At 35.4% G+C, this 21,788-nt stretch overlaps 1 protein-coding gene across 1 annotated transcript; it reads right to left on the reverse strand.

Annotated features, from left to right (window-relative positions):
* Positions 1 to 13,089: 13,089 nt before the first annotated feature.
* On the reverse strand, positions 13,090 to 21,349 carry LRRN4CL (LRRN4 C-terminal like). Its single transcript, XM_053688852.1, has 2 exons — positions 20,807 to 21,349; positions 13,090 to 14,259 (listed from the first exon to the last, which is right to left on the reverse strand). Exon 2 carries the CDS (start codon positions 14,257 to 14,259, stop codon positions 13,291 to 13,293), a length of 969 nt encoding a protein of 322 aa, XP_053544827.1. The 5' UTR covers positions 20,807 to 21,349; the 3' UTR covers positions 13,090 to 13,290.
* Positions 21,350 to 21,788: the final 439 nt, after the last annotated feature.

Below are 21,788 nucleotides of genomic sequence, written 5' to 3' on the forward strand. Positions count from 1 at the left end.
CAATTTACCAAAGAGTTTCTTGATTCCTCAGACAAGGGTCACCCTTTTAGGTTTCCAGATAGATTCAGTATCTGTGACCCTGTCTTTAACAGACAAGAGAAGAATGAAATTGGTTTCTGCCTGTCGAAACCTCCAGTCTTGATCATTCCTTTCAGTAGCTATGTGCATGGAAAAGTTTTAGGTCTCATGACTGCAGCATCGGACGCAATCCCCTTTGCTCGTTTTCATATGAGACCTCTTCAGCTTTGCATGATGAATCAATGGTGCAGGGATTATACTCGGAATTGATACAATTGATATTCTTAAATCCCTACACTCAACTCTCTCTGACTTGGTGGTTATACCATCACCTTATTGTTCAAGGGGCCTCCTTAGTTCATCCTTCCTGGACTGTGATTTCAACAGATGCAAGTCTCACTGTCTGGGGGTCTCTGACAGCACAATGGGTTTGGAATCCTCAAGAGGTGAGGTTACTAATCAATATTTTAGAACTCCGTGCTATTTTCAGGGCTCTTCAGGCTTGGCCTCTACTAAAGAGTGAATCATTCATTCATTTTCAGACAGACAATATCACAACTGTGGCATATGTCAATCATCAGGGTGGGACTCACAGTCCTTTAGCGATGAAAGAAGTATCTTGAATACTTTCTTGGGCAGAATTCAACTCCTGTCTAATTTCTGCAATACATATCCCGGGTGTAGACAATTGGGAAGCGGATTATCTCAGCCGTCAGACTTTACATCCAGGGGAGTGGTCTCTCCATCCAGATGTATTTTGTGAGATTGTACAGATGTGGGGTCTTCCAGAAATAGTTCTCATCATCTCATCTAAACAAGAAACTGCCCAGGTATCTTTCCAGGTCCAGGGATTCTCAGGCAGAGATGGTAGATGCGTTCCTTGACCATACCAGCCTGCTTACATCTTTCCGCCTCAAGTTCTTCTTCCAAAGGGTGATCTCCAAGATCATAATGGAACAATTGCATGTGTTTCTGATAGCACCAGCATGGCCTCACAGATTTTGGTTTGCGGATCTTGTCTGGATGTCAAGTTGCCATCCTTGGCCACTTCCTTTCTCAAGGGCCGTTTTTCCATCAGGATCTCAAATTGCTAAATTTGAATGTATGGAAATTGAAAGCTTAGTGCTTAGTCAAAGAGGTTTCTCTGACTCAGTGATTAATACTATGCTACTGGCTCTATTTCAAGGAAAATGTATTATTGGGTTTGGAAAACCTATATTTCATGGTGTTCTCATAAATTGTCTTGGCATTCTTTTAGAATTCCTAGAATTTTACAGTTGCTTCAGGATGGTTCGGATAAAGGTTTGTCTGCAAGTACTTTGAAGGGACACATCTCTCCTCTTTCTGTTATATTTATAGAAAGATTGCTAAGCTTCCTGGTATTCACTGTTTTGGCAGTATCAAGCCTGTTATTAAATCAATTTCTCCTCCTTGGAGTCTTAATTTGGTTTTGAAGGCTTTGCATGCTCCTCCTTTTGAGCCTATGCATTCTTTGGATAGTAAACTACGTTCTTGGAAAGTGTTGTTCCTTTTGGCCATCTCTTCAGCTAGAAGAGTTTCTGAATTGTCTACTCTCTTTTGTGAGTCTCCTTTTCTGATTTTCCATCAGGATAAGGCTGTTTTGCGGACTTCATTTAAATTTCTTCCTAAAGTTGTGAATTCTAACAACATTAGTAGGGAAATTGTTTAATCCTTCATTGTGTCCTAATCCTAAGAATACTCCTAAAAGATCTTTACATTCTTTGGATGTTGTAAGAGCTTTGAAATATTATTTATCAGCTAATAAATATTTCAGGAAGACTTCTAGTCTATTTGTTGTTTTTTTTCTGGTCCTAGGAAAGGTCAGAAAGCCTCTACCATTTCTTTGGCATCTTGGTTAAAGCTTTTGAATCACAAGGCTTATTTGGAAGTGGGGCAATCTCCGCCTCAGAGAATTACAGCTCATTCTACTAGATCAGTCGCCACTTCTTGGGCTTTTAAGAATGAAGCTTCGGTTGATCAGATTTGCAAAGCAGCAACTTGGTCTTCTTTGCATACATTTACTAAATTTCACCCTTTTGATGTATTTGCTTCTACTGAAGCAGTCTTTAGTAGAAAAGTTCTTCAGGCAGCTGTCTCAGTTTGATTCTTCTGCTTATGATTTAAGTTTTTTTCATGTAATTTATATGAAATTTATGAGAAAGACTTATTTTTTTGTGTGGATTTATTTTTTTCAGTGGAATTAGCTGTTTTTATTTTATCCCTCCCTTTCTAGTGACTCTTCTGTGGTCTTCCACATCTTGGGTATTTCAATCCCATACATACATATACATGTAACTAAAGGTAGTTTTATATCATGTTTATACACAGCACCCTCAGATAGACAGTACTGTAATCAGACAGGTAATATTTATATGTTATATAATACAGCTTATACATATAACCTAAAGGTAGTTTTATATCATGTTTATACACAGCACCCTCAGACAGACAGTACTGTAATCAGACAGGTAATATTTATATGTTATATAATACAGCTTATACATGTAACTAAAGGTAGTTTTATATCATGTTTATACACAGCACCCTCAGACAGACAGTACAGTAATCAGATAGGTAATATTTATATGTTATATAATACAGCTTATACATGTAACCTAAAGGTAGTTTTATATCATGTTTATACACAGCACCCTCAGACAGACAGTACTGTAATCAGACAGTAATATTTATATGTTATATAATACAGCTTATACATGTAACCTAAAGGTAGTTTTATATCATGTTTATACACAGCACCCTCAGACAGACAGTACTGTAATCAGACAGTAATATTTATATGTTATATAATACAGCTTATACATGTAACCTAAAGGTAGTTTTATATCATGTTTATACACAGCACCCTCAGACAGACAGTACTGTAATCAGACAGTAATATTTATATGTTATATAATACAGCTTATACATGTAACCTAAAGGTAGTTTTATATCATGTTTATACACAGCACCCTCAGACAGACAGTACAGTAATCAGACAGGTGATATTTATATGTTATATAATACAGCTTATACATGTAACCTAAAGGTAGTTTTATATCATGTTTATACACAGCACCCTCAGACAGACAGTACTGTAATCAGACAGGTAATATTTATATGTTATATAATACAGCTTATACAAGTAACCTAAAGGTAGTTTTATATCATGTTTATACACAGCACCCTCAGACAGACAGTACAGTACTGTAATCAGACAGGTAATATTCATATGTTATATAATACAGCTTATACATGTAACCTAAAGGTAGTTTTATATCATGTTTATACACAGCACCCTCAGACAGACAGTACAGTAATCAGACAGTAATATTTATATGTTATATAATACAGCTTATACATATAACCTAAAGGTAGTTTTATATCATGTTTATACACAGCACCCTCAGTCAGACAGTACAGTAATCAGACAGTAATATATATATGTTATATAATACAGCTTATACATGTAACCTAAAGGTAGTTTTATATCATGTTTATACACAGCACCCTCAGACAGACAGTACAGTAATCAGACAGTAATATTTATATGTTATATAATACAGCTTATACATGTAACCTAAAGGTAGATTTATATCATGTTTATACACAGCACCTCCGACAGACAGTACAGTAATCAGACAGTAATATTTATATGTTATATAATACAGCTTATACATGTAACCTAAAGGTAGTTTTAAATTATATCATGTTTATACACAGCACCCTCAGACAGACAGTACAGTAATCAGACAGGTAATATTTATATGTTATATAATACAGCTTATACATGTAACCTAAAGGTAGTTTTATATCATGTTTATACACAGCACCCTCAGACAGACAGTACTGTAATCAGACAGGTAATATTTATATGTTATATAATACAGCTTATACATGTAACCTAAAGGTAGTTTTATATCATGTTTATACACAGCACCCTCAGACAGACAGTATTGTAATCAGACAGGTAATATTTATATGTTATATAATACAGCTTATACATGTAACCTAAAGGTAGTTTTATATCATGTTTATACACAGCACCCTCAGACAGACAGTACAGTAATCAGACAGTAATATTTATATGTTATATAATACAGCTTATACATGTAACCTAAAGGTAGTTTTATATCATGTTTATACACAGACAGACAGTACTGTAATCAGACAGGTAATATTTATATGTTATATAATACAGCTTATACATGTAACCTAAAGGTAGTTTTATATCAGTTTATACACAGTACCCTCAGACAGACAGTACTGTAATCAGACAGGTAATATTTATATGTTATATAATACAGCTTATACATGTAACCTAAAGGTAGTTTTATATCATGTTTATACACAGTACCCTCAGACAGACAGACAGTACAGTAATCAGACAGGTAATATTTATATGTTATATAATACAGCTTATACATGTAACCTAAAGGTAGTTTTATATCATGTTTATACACTGCACCCTCAGACAGACAGTACAGTACAGTAATCAGACAGGTAATATTTATATGTTATATAATACAGCTTATACATGTAACCTAAAGGTAGTTTTATATCATGTTTATACACAGCACCCTCAGACAGACAGTACTGTAATCAGACAGTAATATTTATATGTTATATAATACAGCTTATACATGTAACCTAAAGGTAGTTTTATATCATGTTTATACACAGCACCCTCAGTCAGTACAGTACTGTAATCAGACAGTAATATTTATATGTTATATAATACAGCTTATACATGTAACCTAAAGGTAGTTTTATATCAGTGTATACACAGCACCCTCAGACAGACAGTACAGTAATCAGACAGTAATATTTATATGTTATATAATACAGCTTATACATGTAACCTAAAGGTAGTTTTATATCATGTTTATACCCAGCACCCACAGACAGACAGTACTGTAATCAGACAGGTAATATTTATATGTTATATAATACAGCTTATACATGTAACCTACAGGTAGTTTTATATCATGTTTATACACAGACAGACAGTACTGTAATCAGACAGTAATATTTATATGTTATATAATACAGCTAATGCATGTAACCTAAAGGTAGTTTTATATCATGTTTATACACAGCACCCTCAGACAGACAGTACTGTAATCAGACAGTAATATTTATATGTTATATAATACAGCTTATACATGTAACCTAAAGGTAGTTTATATCATGTTTATACACAGCACCCTCAGACAGACAGTACTGTAATCAGACAGTAATATTTATATGTTATATAATACAGCTTATACATGTAACCTAAAGGTAGTTTATATCATGTTTATACACAGCACCCTCAGACAGACAGTACAGTAATCAGACAGTAATATTTATATGTTATATAATACAGCTAATGCATGTAACCTAAAGGTAGTTTTATATCATGTTTATACACAGAACCCTCAGACAGACAGTACAGTAATCAGACAGTAATATTTATATGTTATATAATACAGCTTATACATGTAACCTAAAGGTAGTTTTATATCATGTTTATACACAGCACCCTCAGACAGACAGTACTGTAATCAGACAGGAATATTTATATGTTATATAATACAGCTTATACATGTAACCTAAAAGTAGTTTTATATCATGTTTATACACAGCACCCTCAGACAGACAGTACTGTAATCAGACAGGTAATATTTATATGTTATATAATACAGCTTATACATGTAACCTAAAGGTAGTTTTATATCATGTTTATACACAGCACCCTCAGACAGACAGTACTGTAATCAGACAGGTAATATTTATATGTTATATAATACAGCTTATACATGTAACCTAAAGGTAGTTTTATATCATGTTTATACACAGCACCCTCAGACAGACAGTACAGTAATCAGACAGTAATATTAATATGTTATATAATACAGCTTATACATGTAACCTAAAGGTAGTTTTATATCATGTTTATACACAGCACCCTCAGACAGACAGTACTGTAATCAGACAGGTAATATTTATATGTTATATAATACAGCTTATACATGTAACCTAAAGGTAGTTTTATATCATGTTTATACACAGCACCCTCAGACAGACAGTACTGTAATCAGACAGTAATATTTATATGTTATATAATACAGCTTATACAAGTAACCTAAAGGTAGTTTTATATCATGTTTATACACAGCTCCCTCAGACACACAGTACAGTACTATAATCAGACAGTAATATTTATATGTTATATAATACAGCTTATACATGTAACCTAAAGGTAGTTTTATATCATGTTTATACACAGCACCCTCAGACAGACAGTACAGTAATCAGACAGTAATATTTATATGTTATATAATACAGCTTATACATGTAACCTAAAGGTAGTTTTATATCATGTTTATACACAGCACCCTCAGACAGACAGTACAGTACTGTAATCAGACAGGTAATATTTATATGTTATATAATACAGCTTATACATGTAACCTAAAGGTAGTTTATATCATGTTTATACACAGCACCCTCAGACAGACAGTACAGTAATCAGACAGGTAATATTTATATGTTATATAATACAGCTTATACATGTAACCTAAAGGTAGTTTTATATCATGTTTATACACAGCACCCTCAGACAGACAGTACAGTAATCAGACAGGTAATATTTATATGTTATATAATACAGTTTATACATGTAACCTAAAGGTAGTTTTATATCAGTTTATACACAGCACCCTCAGACAGACAGTACAGTACTGTAATCAGACAGGTAATATTTATATGTTATATAATACAGCTTATACATGTAACCTAAAGGTAGTTTTATATCATGTTTATACACAGCACCCTCAGACAGACAGTACTGTAATCAGACAGTAATATTTATATGTTATATAATACAGCTTATACATGTAACCTAAAGGTAGTTTTATATCATGTTTATACACAGCACCCTCAGACAGTACAGTACTGTAATCAGACAGTAATATTTATATGTTATATAATACAGCTTATACATGTAACCTAAAGGTAGTTTTATATCATGTTTATACACAGCACCCTCAGACAGACAGTACTGTACAGTAATCAGACAGGTAATATTTATATGTTATATAATACAGCTTATACATGTAACCTAAAGGTAGTTTTATATCATGTTTATACACAGCACCCTCAGACAGACAGTACAGTAATCAGACAGGTAATATTTATATGTTATATAATACAGCTTATACATGTAACCTAAAGGTAGTTTATATCAGTATATACACAGCACCCTCAGACAGACAGTACTGTAATCAGACAGGTAATATTTATATGTTATATAATACAGCTTATACATGTAACCTAAAGGTAGTTTTATATCATGTTTATACACAGCACCCTCAGACAGACAGTACAGTAATCAGACAGGTAATATTTATATGTTATATAATACAGCTTATACATGTAACCTAAAGGTAGTTTTATATCATGTTTATACACAGCACCCTCAGACAGACAGTACAGTACTGTAATCAGACAGTAATATTTATATGTTATATAATACAGCTTATACATGTAACCTAAAGGTAGTTTTATATCATGTTTATACACAGCACCCTCAGACAGTACAGTACTGTAATCAGACAGTAATATTTATATGTTATATAATACAGCTTATACATGTAATCTAAAGGTAGTTTTATATCATGTTTATACACAGCACCCTCAGACAGACAGTACAGTAATCAGACAGGTAATATTTATATGTTATATAATACAGCTTATACATGTAACCTAAAGGTAGTTTTATATCATGTTTATACACAGCACCCTCAGACAGACAGTACAGTAATCAGACAGTAATATTTATATGTTATATAATACAACTTATACATGTAACCTGAAGGTAGTTTTATATCATGTTTATACACGGCACCCTAAGACAGACAGTACTGTAATCAGACAGGTAATATTTATATGTTATATAATACAGCTTATACATGTAACCTAAAGGTAGTTTTATATCATGTTTATACACAGCACCCTCAGACAGACAGTACTGTAATCAGACAGGTAATATTTATATGTTATATAATACAGCTTATACATGTAACCTAAAGGTAGTTTTATATCATGTTTATACACAGCACCCTCAGACAGTACAGTACAGTAATCAGACAGGTAATATTTATATGTTATATAATACAGCTTATACATGTAACCTAAAGGTAGTTTTATATCATGTTTATACACAGCACCCTCAGTCAGACAGTACTGTAATCAGACAGGTAATATTTATATGTTATATAATACAGCTTATACATGTAGCCTAAAGGTAGTTTTATATCATGTTTATACACAGCACCCTCAGACAGTACAGTACAGTAATCAGACAGGTAATATTTATATGTTATATAATACAGCTTATACATGTAACCTAAAGGTAGTTTTATATCATGTTTATACACAGCACCCTCAGACAGACAGTACAGTAATCAGACAGGTAATATTTATATGTTATATAATACAGCTTATACATGTAACCTAAAGGTAGTTTTATATCATGTTTATACACAGCACCCTCAGTCAGACAGTACTGTAATCAGACAGGTAATATTTATATGTTATATAATACAGCTTATACATGTAACCTAAAGGTAGTTTTATATCATGTTTATACACAGCACCCTCAGTCAGACAGTACTGTAATCAGACAGGTAATATTTATATGTTATATAATACAGCTTATACATGTAACCTAAAGGTAGTTTTATATAATGTTTATACACAGCACCCTCAGTCAGACAGTACTGTAATCAGACAGGTAATATTTATATGTTATATAATACAGCTTATACATGTAACCTAAAGGTAGTTTTATATCATGTTTATACACAGCACCCTCAGTCAGACAGTACAGTAATCAGACAGGTAATATTTATATGTTATATAATACAGCTTATACATGTAACCTAAAGGTAGTTTTATATCATGTTTATACACAGCACCCTCAGACAGTACAGTACAGTAATCAGACAGGTAATATTTATATGTTATATAATACAGCTTATACATGTAACCTAAAGGTAGTTTTATATCATGTTTATACACAGCACCCTCAGACAGTACAGTACAGTAATCAGACAGTAATATTTATATGTTATATAATACAGCTTATACATGTAACCTAAAGGTAGTTTTATATCATGTTTATACACAGCACCCTCAGACAGACAGTACTGTAATCAGACAGTAATATTTATATGTTATATAATACAGCTTATACATGTAACCTAAAGGTAGTTTTATATCATGTTTATACACAGCACCCTCAGACAGACAGTACTGTAATCAGACAGGTAATATTTATATGTTATATAATACAGCTTATACATGTAACCTAAAGGTAGTTTTATATCATGTTTATACACAGCACCCTCAGACAGTACAGTACTGTAATCAGACAGTAATATTTATATGTTATATAATACAGCTAATGCATGTAACCTAAAGGTAGTTTTATATCATGTTTATACACAGCACCCTCAGACAGACAGTACTGTAATCAGACAGTAATATTTATATGTTATATAATACAGCTTATACATGTAACCTAAAGGTAGTTTTATATCATGTTTATACACAGCACCCTCAGACAGACAGTACTGTAATCAGACAGTAATATTTATATGTTATATAATACAGCTTATACATGTAACCTAAAGGTAGTTTTATATCATGTTTATATACAGCACCCTCAGACAGACAGTACAGTAATCAGACAGGTAATATTTATATGTTATATAATACAGCTTATACATGTAACCTAAAGGTAGTTTTATATCATGTTTATACACAGCACCCTCAGACAGACAGTACTGTAATCAGACAGTAATATTTATATGTTATATAATACAGCTAATGCATGTAACCTAAAGGTAGTTTTATATCAATTTTATTACTTGTGTATACACAGTACCATCAGAAACAGTACATTACTGTAATCAGACACAGTAGGGATAGGCAGGGACCAAGGCTGTGGCGGACATTTTCTAAAGTACAGACCTTAGTGAAGGACACCAAGGTGCATTTCAAATGAAAAACTTTAAAAAAAACTCTTTACCGAGAGGGTAGTGGATGCTTGGTGGAATCCAGCAGAAGTGGTAGAGACAGTGAATGAGTTTAAAAATGCATGGGATAGGCATAAGGCTATGCTAAGTATACGATAAGGCCAGGAACTAATAAAAGTATTGAGAAAATTGGGCAGACTAGATGGGCCACATGGTTCCTATCTGCCAACACATTTTTATAAGTCAGGAGAGCGGCACTTTGATGTCAAATAGGCTGCTTGTTGGTTGCCCCTGGTCTAGTTCCACAAGTAAAAATAAGTCATCTAATCAAACAAGTTTAAAATAACATTTATATAAAGACTGCTTGTGGGATACTGGTATCAAATGTTTTCAAAATTCTAACCTTTCTTTTTTTTTTGTATTGAGAGTCTGCAACTCCTAACCAAACTCACCACCTTGATGTTAATCGCATGATCATCATGGTTGGTTACCTATTTGGTTAGGTAAGGTTTATCAGAGTAGCGGCGGTCTTCTACACACAGACACCAGCACCACGCTGCCGTACAGATCCAGGAATCGGGACGGATCACGGGCAGTTGGCAAAGGCTGTACTGCAGGCAGCTTGCTTCTTCCCTCTCTCTTGCTCACTTTCCCACTACTGAGCGGCGTCCCGTGGGTGCGGACCCAACCCCGCAAAACGTTGTGCCACCTGCTTCAAGGAGGAGTCAGGACCAGCATTCATCTGTCCTACTCTTCCCTCCCCACCGCAAAATGGGTGGCGGACACTGCAAGGGCCAGTCACGGACACCAGTGTCCGTGTATGGACACCTTGCCTTTCCCTGATACACAGGCAGATAAGTTATTTTTGATCATTTTATTTTTTTAAAAATGTATAAAAAAGTTTGGATTTTGGAATATTTGCATCTGTAAAATGGGACAGTTTGGAGAGGGGATGGGACCAAGTGAAAACAACAATATCTTATATCATTTAGGTAATATTTACATGCAATTATACAGCTTATACATATAACCTAAAGGTACTTTTATATCATTTTTATTACTTTTGTATAGACAGTACCCTCAGAGAGATAGAACAGTACTGTAATCAGACACAGGCAGATAAGATTATGACCTACAGGCAGGAAAAAAATATTTTTGATCATTTTATTTTTTTAAAAAATAATAAAAAAGTTTGGGTGTAAGAATTCTGGATTTGGGGATTTGTATCTATATTTAAAAACAAACAAAATGTTGATATATTTAGAAATGTCCTGCCTATGGGAAAATTATCTTAGATAAACTTTAATAATGATGTTAAAAACGTACTATACATGTTCGCACAGATGTAATGGTCTTTATTTTTTTTGCTATTTTACTATGCAGCCAAATGAGATGTGTTTGCAAACTCCAATGTTGTTATGTGCTTAAAAGGATTTGTCTTTGGATAAATGTTTTGTAGATGATCCAGTTATATAGCCCATACAGGATTTTTTTTTTTTTTTTTTTAAATGTTTAGTTTTGCTTATTTTTAAATAACATTGCTATGATTTTTATACTCCTAAACAAGCCTCAAAGTTTTAGGAGAATACTGATGTATACCTACTCCAGCTTGCTTTTGCTTCGGTAAAGGGTCTTTTCATATGCAGAGGAAGGGGGGTAGTGTCTGTTATTTCCCACTTGCAGTGGGTGTTCCGGCTAACCTTTTCAACAGAGCTAAACTGGGAGCTTCTAAGTAAGTTTTTAAACGGTTTTAAACTGGATTTTTATATCATATTACTCTTTATAGTAGTGTATATTACATGCAGTTATATGAAAATGTGTGTATACTGTCCCTTTAAGTGAAATATATTTGTTTGTGTGAACGACGCCCACATTTTCTTTTCAAATATTTTCTTTAAAATGGTTTTCTTTCTGTTTTGTTTAATTTTTTTAAATGAATCTAAGCATGTAAAAATTTGGTTTGGAGCTGTTTCTCCTTTATATGTCTGTACTTTAATTACTATTTCATAAATAAACCTAGATCTCAAAAAAATTTGGTTTTTCACGAGAAAAAGTAATAAAAGCGGTGTAAATTGTGTTAAAGGAAGTGTTTGATTTTGTACATATCTGGTGTTCTAAATAAATAAAAGCTCTAATATAATATATATAATATAATCTGAAACATTTTCTTTTAAATGTTATATAGAATAATAGCTGGTTTAGATTAATGATTTTATGGCTTCTCTACGGAGCGTTGGCATAAGCACAATTCTTACTCAAAATCAACAGGTGTTTAATGCACATTTAAAGGGACAGTCTAGTCCAAAATAAACTTTCCCCATTCAGATGGGGCATGTCATTTTGAACAACTTTCCAATTTACTTTTGTCACCAATTTTGCTTTGTTATCTTGGTATTTTTAGTTGAAAGCTAAACCTAGAAGGTTCTTATGCTAATTTCTTAGACATTGAAGGCCGCCTTTTATCTGAATGCATTTGACATTTTTCATAACTAGAGGACGTTAGTTCATGTGTGCCATATAGATAACACTGTGCTCATGCCCGTGGAGTTACCTAGGAGCCAGCACTGATTTGCTAAAATGCAAGTCTCTCAAAAGAACTGAAATAAGGGGGCAGTCTGCAGAGGCTTAGATACAAGGTAATCAAAGGGGTAAAAAGTATATTAATATTAAAGTGCTGGTTATGCAAAACTGAGGACTGGGTAATAAAGGGATTATCTATCTTTTAAAAAATAAAAATTCTGGTGTAGACTGTCCCTTTAATTGCTGATATAAAATGGTGAAAAGTGGGATTGTTTCTCTCTGATTCTGCTTGTATCTACAGAGTCCTGTTTACTCCCCAGCCTTTAACCACTTCATTACCAATGTTGTGTTGATGTTTACAGCAATAACCAGTCCCTTTACTTTGTACAGTCATCTCCTGTAGAGTGCTTGCAAAATCCAAATAAACCACATCCTCTGCCTTCCGTGTTCATCCATCCTTCTACTCACTTCCTATTAGATTCCAATAAATTGTTCAGCTCAGACACTCTTGTATAAAAATATAGATTTTATTTTAATAAATAAATAAATATTTGTTTAACACAGAAATAAAAAAAAAACTTTCTTTGCTCAAACACAGATACTGACCCATTTTAAAAATAGAAAACATTAAACATTTTTTTCATAAAAAATACAGCTCCAATAAATACCGCCCAGGCGCTCCATAAAACATGCACTGCTCCTCTTATATTCACAACTGCTCTACACTCTCTGCCTTATATGATAAGTTTGTAACACCCATGTCTTTTCCTTCTGTCTCTTTTATTGTCTTGCTCTTCCTCCTACCACAAAACCACCATCCTAGACCTATTAACCCTAGTAATGCTGCCAAAGCTGCTAAACCCACCCCTACACCCAGGTACACTTGTTGCACCTGAGAGCCAGTTGTACGGAGAACCCTGCAGGGGTGTGGCTTGCCTCCCTCCCACGCTTCTTCCTCTTCTTCTTCTCCACCTTCTATGGGGCTCTCCCCCGCCTCATTAAATGCCACTACACACACTCTGTAAGGCGTATTTGGTGATAGTCTTTCTATGGTGAAGGCACGATAGGAGGCATTAAGGACTGGGCCAGTCTCCATGGGGCCTTCAAGAGGCCCATAAAGCACTTTGTATCCACGGACTGTAGACAAGGGAGAACACCACCTCACACTTGCTCCCATTTCTCCAGGAAGTAACTCTCCCAAGCCAGGTGCATCTGGGGGAACACCTGCACCATCTACCCCAGGACAAAGGCAATTTCCACCTTGCATTCTCTGTATCTCTTCACATGGTAGCTCTAAGTGTTTGCAGCGATTATAGTTGCAGGGGCTAACTGATTTGGGTGGGAAGGAGGTAACGGGCCTCTCTTCGCTATCATCCTCATCTTCATCCTCATAATAATCTGCTACATCTCCTCCAGTAATGAACTGGATGCGCTCTGGGGTGGTGCGGTGTATCGGAGTGTCTCTTGGCCCTGATGGAAGAGAAGATTCTGACATTGTCTGATTGTTGTCACTTGTTGGGGAAAATGTAGTCACAGGGACAGATTTGTTGTCCCTCATTTCAGTGGTGTTTGTCCAGGGCTGGGTGCTGTTTTTATCATCTGGGAGAGGGGTCGGTGCTGCTGAAGTCATTAGACTGAAGGGTATCACAACCAGCAGGAGAGGCAAAAGCAAAGACATCTACAGGGAAGAACAAATAAGAAAGGGAAAACATTATTACTCAGTATTTTGTGAAATACAATATAGTGGTTTATAAATACAAACTTTACCCAACTGTTCTACCTATCTCATACTTCATCAGAGGTATATGACCACTGTTCTACCTGTCTTATACTTCATCAGAGGTATAGGATCACTGTTATACATATCTCACACTTCATCAGAGGTATAGGACCACTGTTCTACCTATCTCATACTTCATCAGAGGTATATGACCACTGTTCTACCTATCTCATACTTCATCAGAGGTATAGGATCACTGTTATACCTGTCTCATACTTCATCAGAGGTATATGACCACTGTTCTACCTATCTCATACTTCATCAGAGGTATAGGACCACTGTTCTACCTGTCTCATACTTCATCAGAGGTATATGACCAATAAAGATATTAAAGTGTAATACAAAATGTACTATATTGTTAGACTATTTAATGTTAAACACATACGGCTAGATTTAGAGTTTGGCGGCCAAAGGGGTGCGTTAGCTACGCGTGCTTTTTTTCTCCCGCACCTTTTAAATACCGCTGGTATTTAGAGTTCATAGAATGGCTGGGTTTTCAGTGCGTTAGGCTCCAAAAAGGGAGCGTAGAGCATAATTTAACGCCACTGCAACTCTAGATACCAGCGGTGCTTACGGAAGCGGCCAGCTTCAAAAACGTGCTCGTGCACGATATCCCCATAGAAAACAATGGGGCAGTTTGAGCTGAAAAAAAACCTAACACCTGCAAAAAAGCAGCGTTCAGCTCTTAACGCAGCCCCATTGTTTTCTATGGGGAAACACTTCCTACGTCTGCACCTAACACTCTAACATGTACCCCGAGTCTAAACACCCCTAACCTTACACTTATTAACCCCTAATCTGCCGCCCCCGCTATCGCTGACACCTGCATATTATTATTAACCCCTAATCTGCCGCTCCCTACACCGCCGCAACATACATTATAGTTATGTACCCCTAATCTGCTGCCCCTAACACCGCCGACCCCTATATTATATTTATTAACCCCTAATCTGCCCCCCACAACGTCGCCGCCAGCTACCTACAATAATTAACCCCTAATCTGCCGATCGGAGCTCACCGCTACTATAATAAATGTATTAACCCCTAAAGCTAAGTCTAACCCTAACACTAACACCCCCCTAAGTTAAATATAATTTTTATCTAACGAAATAAATTAACTCTTATTAAATAAATTATTCCTATTTAAAGCTAAATACTTACCTGTAAAATAAACCCTAATATAGCTACAATTTAAATTATAATTATATTGTAGCTATTTTAGGATTAATATTTATTTTACAGGCAACTTTGTATTTATTTTAACCAGGTACAATAGCTATTAAATACTTAAGAACTATTTAATAGCTACCTAGTTAAAATAATTACAAAATTACCTGTAAAATAAATCCTAACCTAAGTTACAATTAAACCTAACACTACACTATCAATAAATAAATTAAATACAATTCCTACAAATAAATACAATTAAATAAACTAACTAAAGTACAAAAAATAAAAAAGAACTAAGTTACAAAAAATAAAAAAATATTTACAAACATTAGAAAAAAATTACAACAATTTTAAACTAATTACACCTACTCTAAGCCCCTTAATAAAATAACAAAGACCCCCAAAATAAAAAAATGCCCTACCCTATTCTAAATTACAAAAGTTCAAAGCTCTTTTACCTTACCAGCCCCTAAAAGGGCCCTTTGCGGGGCATGCCCCAAAGAATTCAGCTCTTTTGCCTGTAAAAAAAAAACATACAATACCCCCCCCCCAACATTACAACCCACCACCCACATACCCCTAATCTAACCCAAACCCCCCTTAAATAAACCTAACACTAAGCCCCTGAAGATCTTCCTACCTTGTCTTCACCATGCCAGGTATCACCGATCATTCCAGGCTCCGAAATATTCATCCAAGCCCAAGCGGGGGCTAGACATCCATCATCCGGCTGAAGTCTTCTATCAAGCGACGGCTGAAGAAGTCCAGAAGAGGCTCCAAAGTCTTCATCCTATCCGGGAAGAAGAGTAGATCCGGACCGGCAACCATCTTCTTCCAAGCGGCATCTTCTATCTTCATCCGATGACGACCGGCTCCATCTTGAAGACCTCCACCGCGGACCCATCTTCTTCTTCCGACGACTTCCCGACGAATGACGGTTCCTTTAAGGGACGTCATCCAAGATGGCGTCCCTCGAATTCCGATTGGCTGATAGGATTCTATCAGCCAATCGGAATTAAGGTAGGAAAATTCTGATTGGCTGATGGAATCAGCCAATCAGAATCAAGTTCAATCCGATTCCATCAGCCAATCAGAATTTTCCTACCTTAATTCCGATTGGCTGATAGAATCCTATCAGCCAATCGGAATTCAAGGGACGCCATCTTGGATGACATCCCTTAAAGGAACCGTCATTCGTCGGGAAGTCGTCGGAAGAAGAAGATGGGTCCGCGGTGGAGATCTTCAAGATGGAGCCGGTCGTCATCGGATGAAGATAGAAGATGCCGCTTGGAAGAAGATGGTTGCCGGTCCGGATCTACTCTTCTTCCCGGATAGGATGAAGACTTTGGAGCCTCTTCTGAACTTCTTCAGCCGTCGCTTGATAGAAGACTTCAGCCGGATGATGGATGTCTAGCCCCCGCTTGGGCTTGGATGAAGATTTCGGAGCCTGGAACGATCGGTGATACCTGGCATGGTGAAGACAAGGTAGGAAGATCTTCAGGGGCTTAGTGTTAGGTTTATTTAAGGGGGGTTTGGGTTAGATTAGGGGTATGTGGGTGGTGGGTTGTAATGTTGGGGGGGTATTGTATGTTTTTTTTTACAGGCAAAAGAGCTGAATTCTTTGGGGCATGCCCCGCAAAGGGCCCTTTTAAGGGCTGGTAAGGTAAAAGAGCTTTGAACTTTTGTAATTTAGAATAGGGTAGGGCATTTTTTTATTTTGGGGGTCTTTGTTATTTTATTAGGGGGCTTAGAGTAGGTGTAATTAGTTTAAAATTGTTGTAATTTTTTTCTAATGTTTGTAAATATTTTTTATTTTTTGTAACTTAGTTCTTTTTTATTTTTTGTACTTTAGTTAGTTTATTTAATTGTATTTATTTGTAGGAATTGTATTTAATTTATTTATTGATAGTGTAGTGTTAGGTTTAATTAATTGTAGATAATTGTAGGTAGTTTATTTAATTTATTTATTGATAGTGTAGTGTTAGGTTTAATTGTAACTTAGGTTAGGATTTATTTTACAGGTAATTTTGTAATTATTTTAACTAGGTAGCTATTAAATAGTTATTAACTATTTAATAGCTATTGTACCTGGTTAAAATAATTACAAAGTTGCCTGTAAAATAAATATTAATCCTAAAATAGCTAAGATATAATTATAATTTATATTGTAGCTATATTAGGATTTATTTTACAGGTAAGTATTTAGATTTAAATAGGAATAATTTATTTAATAAGACTTAATTTATTTCGTTAGATAAAAATTATATTTAACTTAGGGGGGTGTTAGTGTTAGGGTTAGACTTAGCTTTAGGGGTTAATCCATTTATTAGAGTAGCGGTGAGCTCCGGTCAGCAGATTAGGGGTTAATACTTGAAGTTAGCTGTCTGCGATGTTAGGGAGGGCAGATTAGGGGTTAATACTATTTATTATAGGGTTATTGAGGCGGGAGTCAGGCGGATTAGGGGTTAATACATTTATTATACTAGCGGTGAGCTCCGGTCGGCAGATTAGGGGTTAATTATTGTAGGTAGCTGGCGGCGACGTTGTGGGGGGCAGATTAGGGGTTAATAAATATAATATAGGGGTCGGCGGTGTTAGGGGCAGCAGATTAGGGGTACATAGGGATAACGTAGTTGGCGGCGGTGTACGGAGCGGAAGATTAGGGGTTAAAAAATTTAAATATAGTGGCGGCGATGTGGGGGGACCTCGGTTTAGGGGTACATAGGTAGTTTATGGGTGTTAGTGTACTTTAGAGCACAGTAGTTAAGAGCTTTATAAACCGGCGTTAGCCCAGAAAGCTCTTAACTACTGACTTTTTTCTGCGGCTGGAGTTTTGTCGTTAGATTTCTAACGCTCACTTCAGCCACGACTCTAAATACCAGCGTTAGAAAGATCCCATTGAAAAGATAGGATACGCAATTGACGTAAGGGGATCTGCAGTATGGAAAAGTCACGGCTGGAAAGTGATCGTTATACCCTTTAATGACTGGCTCCAAATACCAGAGGGCGGTAAAAAACAGCGTTAGGAGCCTCTAACGCTGGTTTTGACAGCTACCGCCCACCTCTAAATCTAGGCCATAATCTTTAAATGGACATAAAATTGAAATGTTTGGACTTTTTATTATTGCACTGTTGCTTTGTAAAAAATCATTAGATAAATTTTTCCAAAGGATTGTGGTCGACTACTATGTGTTTAACCATGAGCAAAGGGGTTCAATTAAAGTCAGCTTCAAAGCAGCAATACACTACTGGAAGATAGCAGAACAAATCCGGTAAGGCAATGATAAGAGGCATATGTGTGAAGCCACCAATCAGGAACTAGCTTTAAGTAGTGCTTTGCTGCTCCTGAGCATACCTAGCTATGATTTTCAAAAAAGGATACCAAGAGAATGAAGTACATTTTACAACAGTAGTACATTTTAAAAAATCTCTTTAAATTCCATGTTCTTTCTGGAACATAAAAGTTAAATGTTTACATTCTTGTCCCTTTAAAAGGTATTAAACATATATTAAAAAAACACACACATGGAAAGATATAAATAAACTAGAAACTGTACAAAGGAGGCTACTAAAATGGTACACGGTCTAAAATCTAAAATGTGCAAAGAATGACTCTATGATCTAAATATGTGTAGTTTAGAGGACAGAAGGGAAAGAGGCGACATTATAGAAACCTTCAAATCTATATAAAAGAAGCTGAAAGCTGATAGAAGTAAAAAATACCAAACAAGGGGCCACAAGCTTAAGTCAGAAGGTAACAGATTCAGGAGAAATGTGAGAAAGAGGTTGAAAACATTAACAGTTTGTATTTTGTAAACTAATGATTAAAACAGAAATTCTTATTGTTTGCAACAATGTATCAGTTTATGTGACTGAGTACAAATAAAGTTTTATTGAATCTGCTGCTTGGGGAAAAGTCTATGTGGGAGAAAAAGGCTCTTTACACCCAATTATATTTCTCCCCTGGTGATACAAATACTGCAGTATTGTTCCCAGCCCAGAATTAAACCCCATACCAATTTATTAACCAATAGAATAATGTTGTATGGCAGAGAAAATCATTTTAACCCCCCCCCCAGGAGTTCAGCAATATGTTAATGTAAATATTAATATGGAGTTATGAAAAACACTGCAGTATTTGTGCTCCAAGGAAACCTAGGCCATCGGGTATTGGTTTACACTTCTATTAAATTATAAGAAGCACTATCTTAATTGTATTTTTATTATAACGTAACCTCTTCTGGAAAGTTAAATCCTGCATTAAAGGCTCAGCAAAGTCAAAATGCAACATTCATGATTTAAAACAACTTTCCAATTTACTTCTAGTATCAAATTAGCTTCATTCTCTTGTTATCCTTTGTGGAAAAGCATACCTAGGTAGGCTCAGGAGCAGAAATGCACTGCTGGAAGCTAGTTGCTGATTGGTGACTGCACATATATGTCTCTTGTCATTGGGTCACCTGATGTGTTCAGCTAGCTCCAAGTGGTGCATTGCTGCTCCTTTGACAAAAGATACCAAAATGTTGGGTTTCATGATAATTATTTCCAGCTATCCAAATCCTTTAAATGTTAAGGTTTTTATCAGAGGAACCTAAAAATGTCAGCCTTTTCCAACCTTGTATGAAATAATATCTGCATTAAAGCAGCGGTCGACAAATCTGTTTAACATTTTGGAGCCATTAAGAATATTTAGAAGCCAGACAGTGACATTTGTATATAGATATATGGAGAATAACCCAAAAAGTTAGGAGCCAATGGCTCTTAGGCTCCTGGGTTTGTCGAGCCCAGCAGTAAAGGGACATGAAACCTAAAATTTGCCGTTCATGACTCAGTGTAAAATAAAATTAAAAAAAATATATTCAGTCTTCTATTATAAAATTGACTGTGTTCTTTTGGTATCCTTTGAAGAAGTGCATACCTAGGTATGTTTAAAAGCATGCACGTGTCTAGAGCACTGTATGTTAGTAGTTTTCCAAGAAAGTGCCCCAGACACGTGCACTCCACAAAAAATGTAAGAAACATTTTTGTTTTCCATAATAAGTGAAGTCAAGATTTTAGTTTCGCATAAAAATGTTCTATGTTGTTAGAGCATTTTATTTTTAAACAAATTCCATATTTTTAGTAAAAAAAATTATTAAAAAAAAAATAAAATTCTATAAGGAAACAAACATTTTCTAAACTAGATTATCCCTTCAAATATAGAAAAACATCATTTTTATGAAGCAAAATTGATTTTTTAGACAATGCTGGGATGTTAATTAATGATACAACTCACCTTGGTTTGCTGTTGTAAGCACTTGAATCAGAACCTTTTGTTTAAATCTTACAAAGCTTCTATTTCTGCGTGTGGTTTTATCCTCTTTTGTATTTGTACGTTTATCCTGGTGTATCTGGCTCTTTTGTTGAATGGTCTCACCTTCTCTGTGTTTCTCTTTATATTAGTTAGTTGTGACATCATCCTTAACCAGGACCCTGCATCACCGCCTGAGTATGTAGGAGTGGAACATAAGACAGACAGGGGGGGACTGGGAGGGGAAGGGGGGTGAATGAAATTGAGAGAGTGTAATAGAGAAAAGTGAGAGGAGAGGAAAAGAGGAAGGAAGAGGGAGAGAGAGAGAGAATGTGAGAGAGAGAGAGATAGATAGAGAGAGAGAGAGAGAGAGAGAGAGATAGAGTGAGAGAAAGAGGGGAGAAAAGAGAGATAGAGTGAGAGAGAGAGAGAGATAGAGAGAGAGAAAGAAAGAAAGAGAAAGAGAGACAAGAAAGATAGAGAAGGATAGAGAGAAAGAAAGAGAGAAATAAAGAGAGAGACAAGAAAGAGAGAAAGAGAGAGAGAGAGAGAGAGAGAGAGAGAGAAAGGAAGAGAGAGAGAGAGAGAGAGAGAGAGAGAAAGAGTGGAGAAAAAGAGAAAGCGAGAGTGTGTGTGTGAGAGAGAGAGAGAGAGAGTGAGTGAGTGAGAGAAAGAGGGGAGAAAAAGAGAAAGAGAGAGTGTGTGTGAGAGAGAGAGAGAGAGAGAGAGAGAGGGAGAGAGAGTGAGGGAGAGAAAGAGGGGAGAAAAAGAGAGATAGAGTGAGATATATATATATATATATATATATATATATATATATATATATATATATATATATATATATATATATATATATATATATATATATATATAGATAGAGAGAGAGAGAGAGAGAGAGAGAGAGAGAGAGAAAGAGGGAGAAAGAGAGAGAAAGAAAGAGAAAGAGAGACAAGAAAGAGAGAGAGAG

This window comes from Bombina bombina, chromosome 7 (assembly GCF_027579735.1).
Source record: "Bombina bombina isolate aBomBom1 chromosome 7, aBomBom1.pri, whole genome shotgun sequence".
In the NCBI taxonomy this organism is placed as follows: domain Eukaryota; kingdom Metazoa; phylum Chordata; class Amphibia; order Anura; family Bombinatoridae; genus Bombina; species Bombina bombina.

Coding starts and splice junctions, on each gene's coding strand:
- LRRN4CL (XM_053688852.1), bottom strand. CDS start 14,259: ATGTCTTTGCTTTTGCCTCTCCTGCTGGTTGTGATACCCTTCAGTCTA.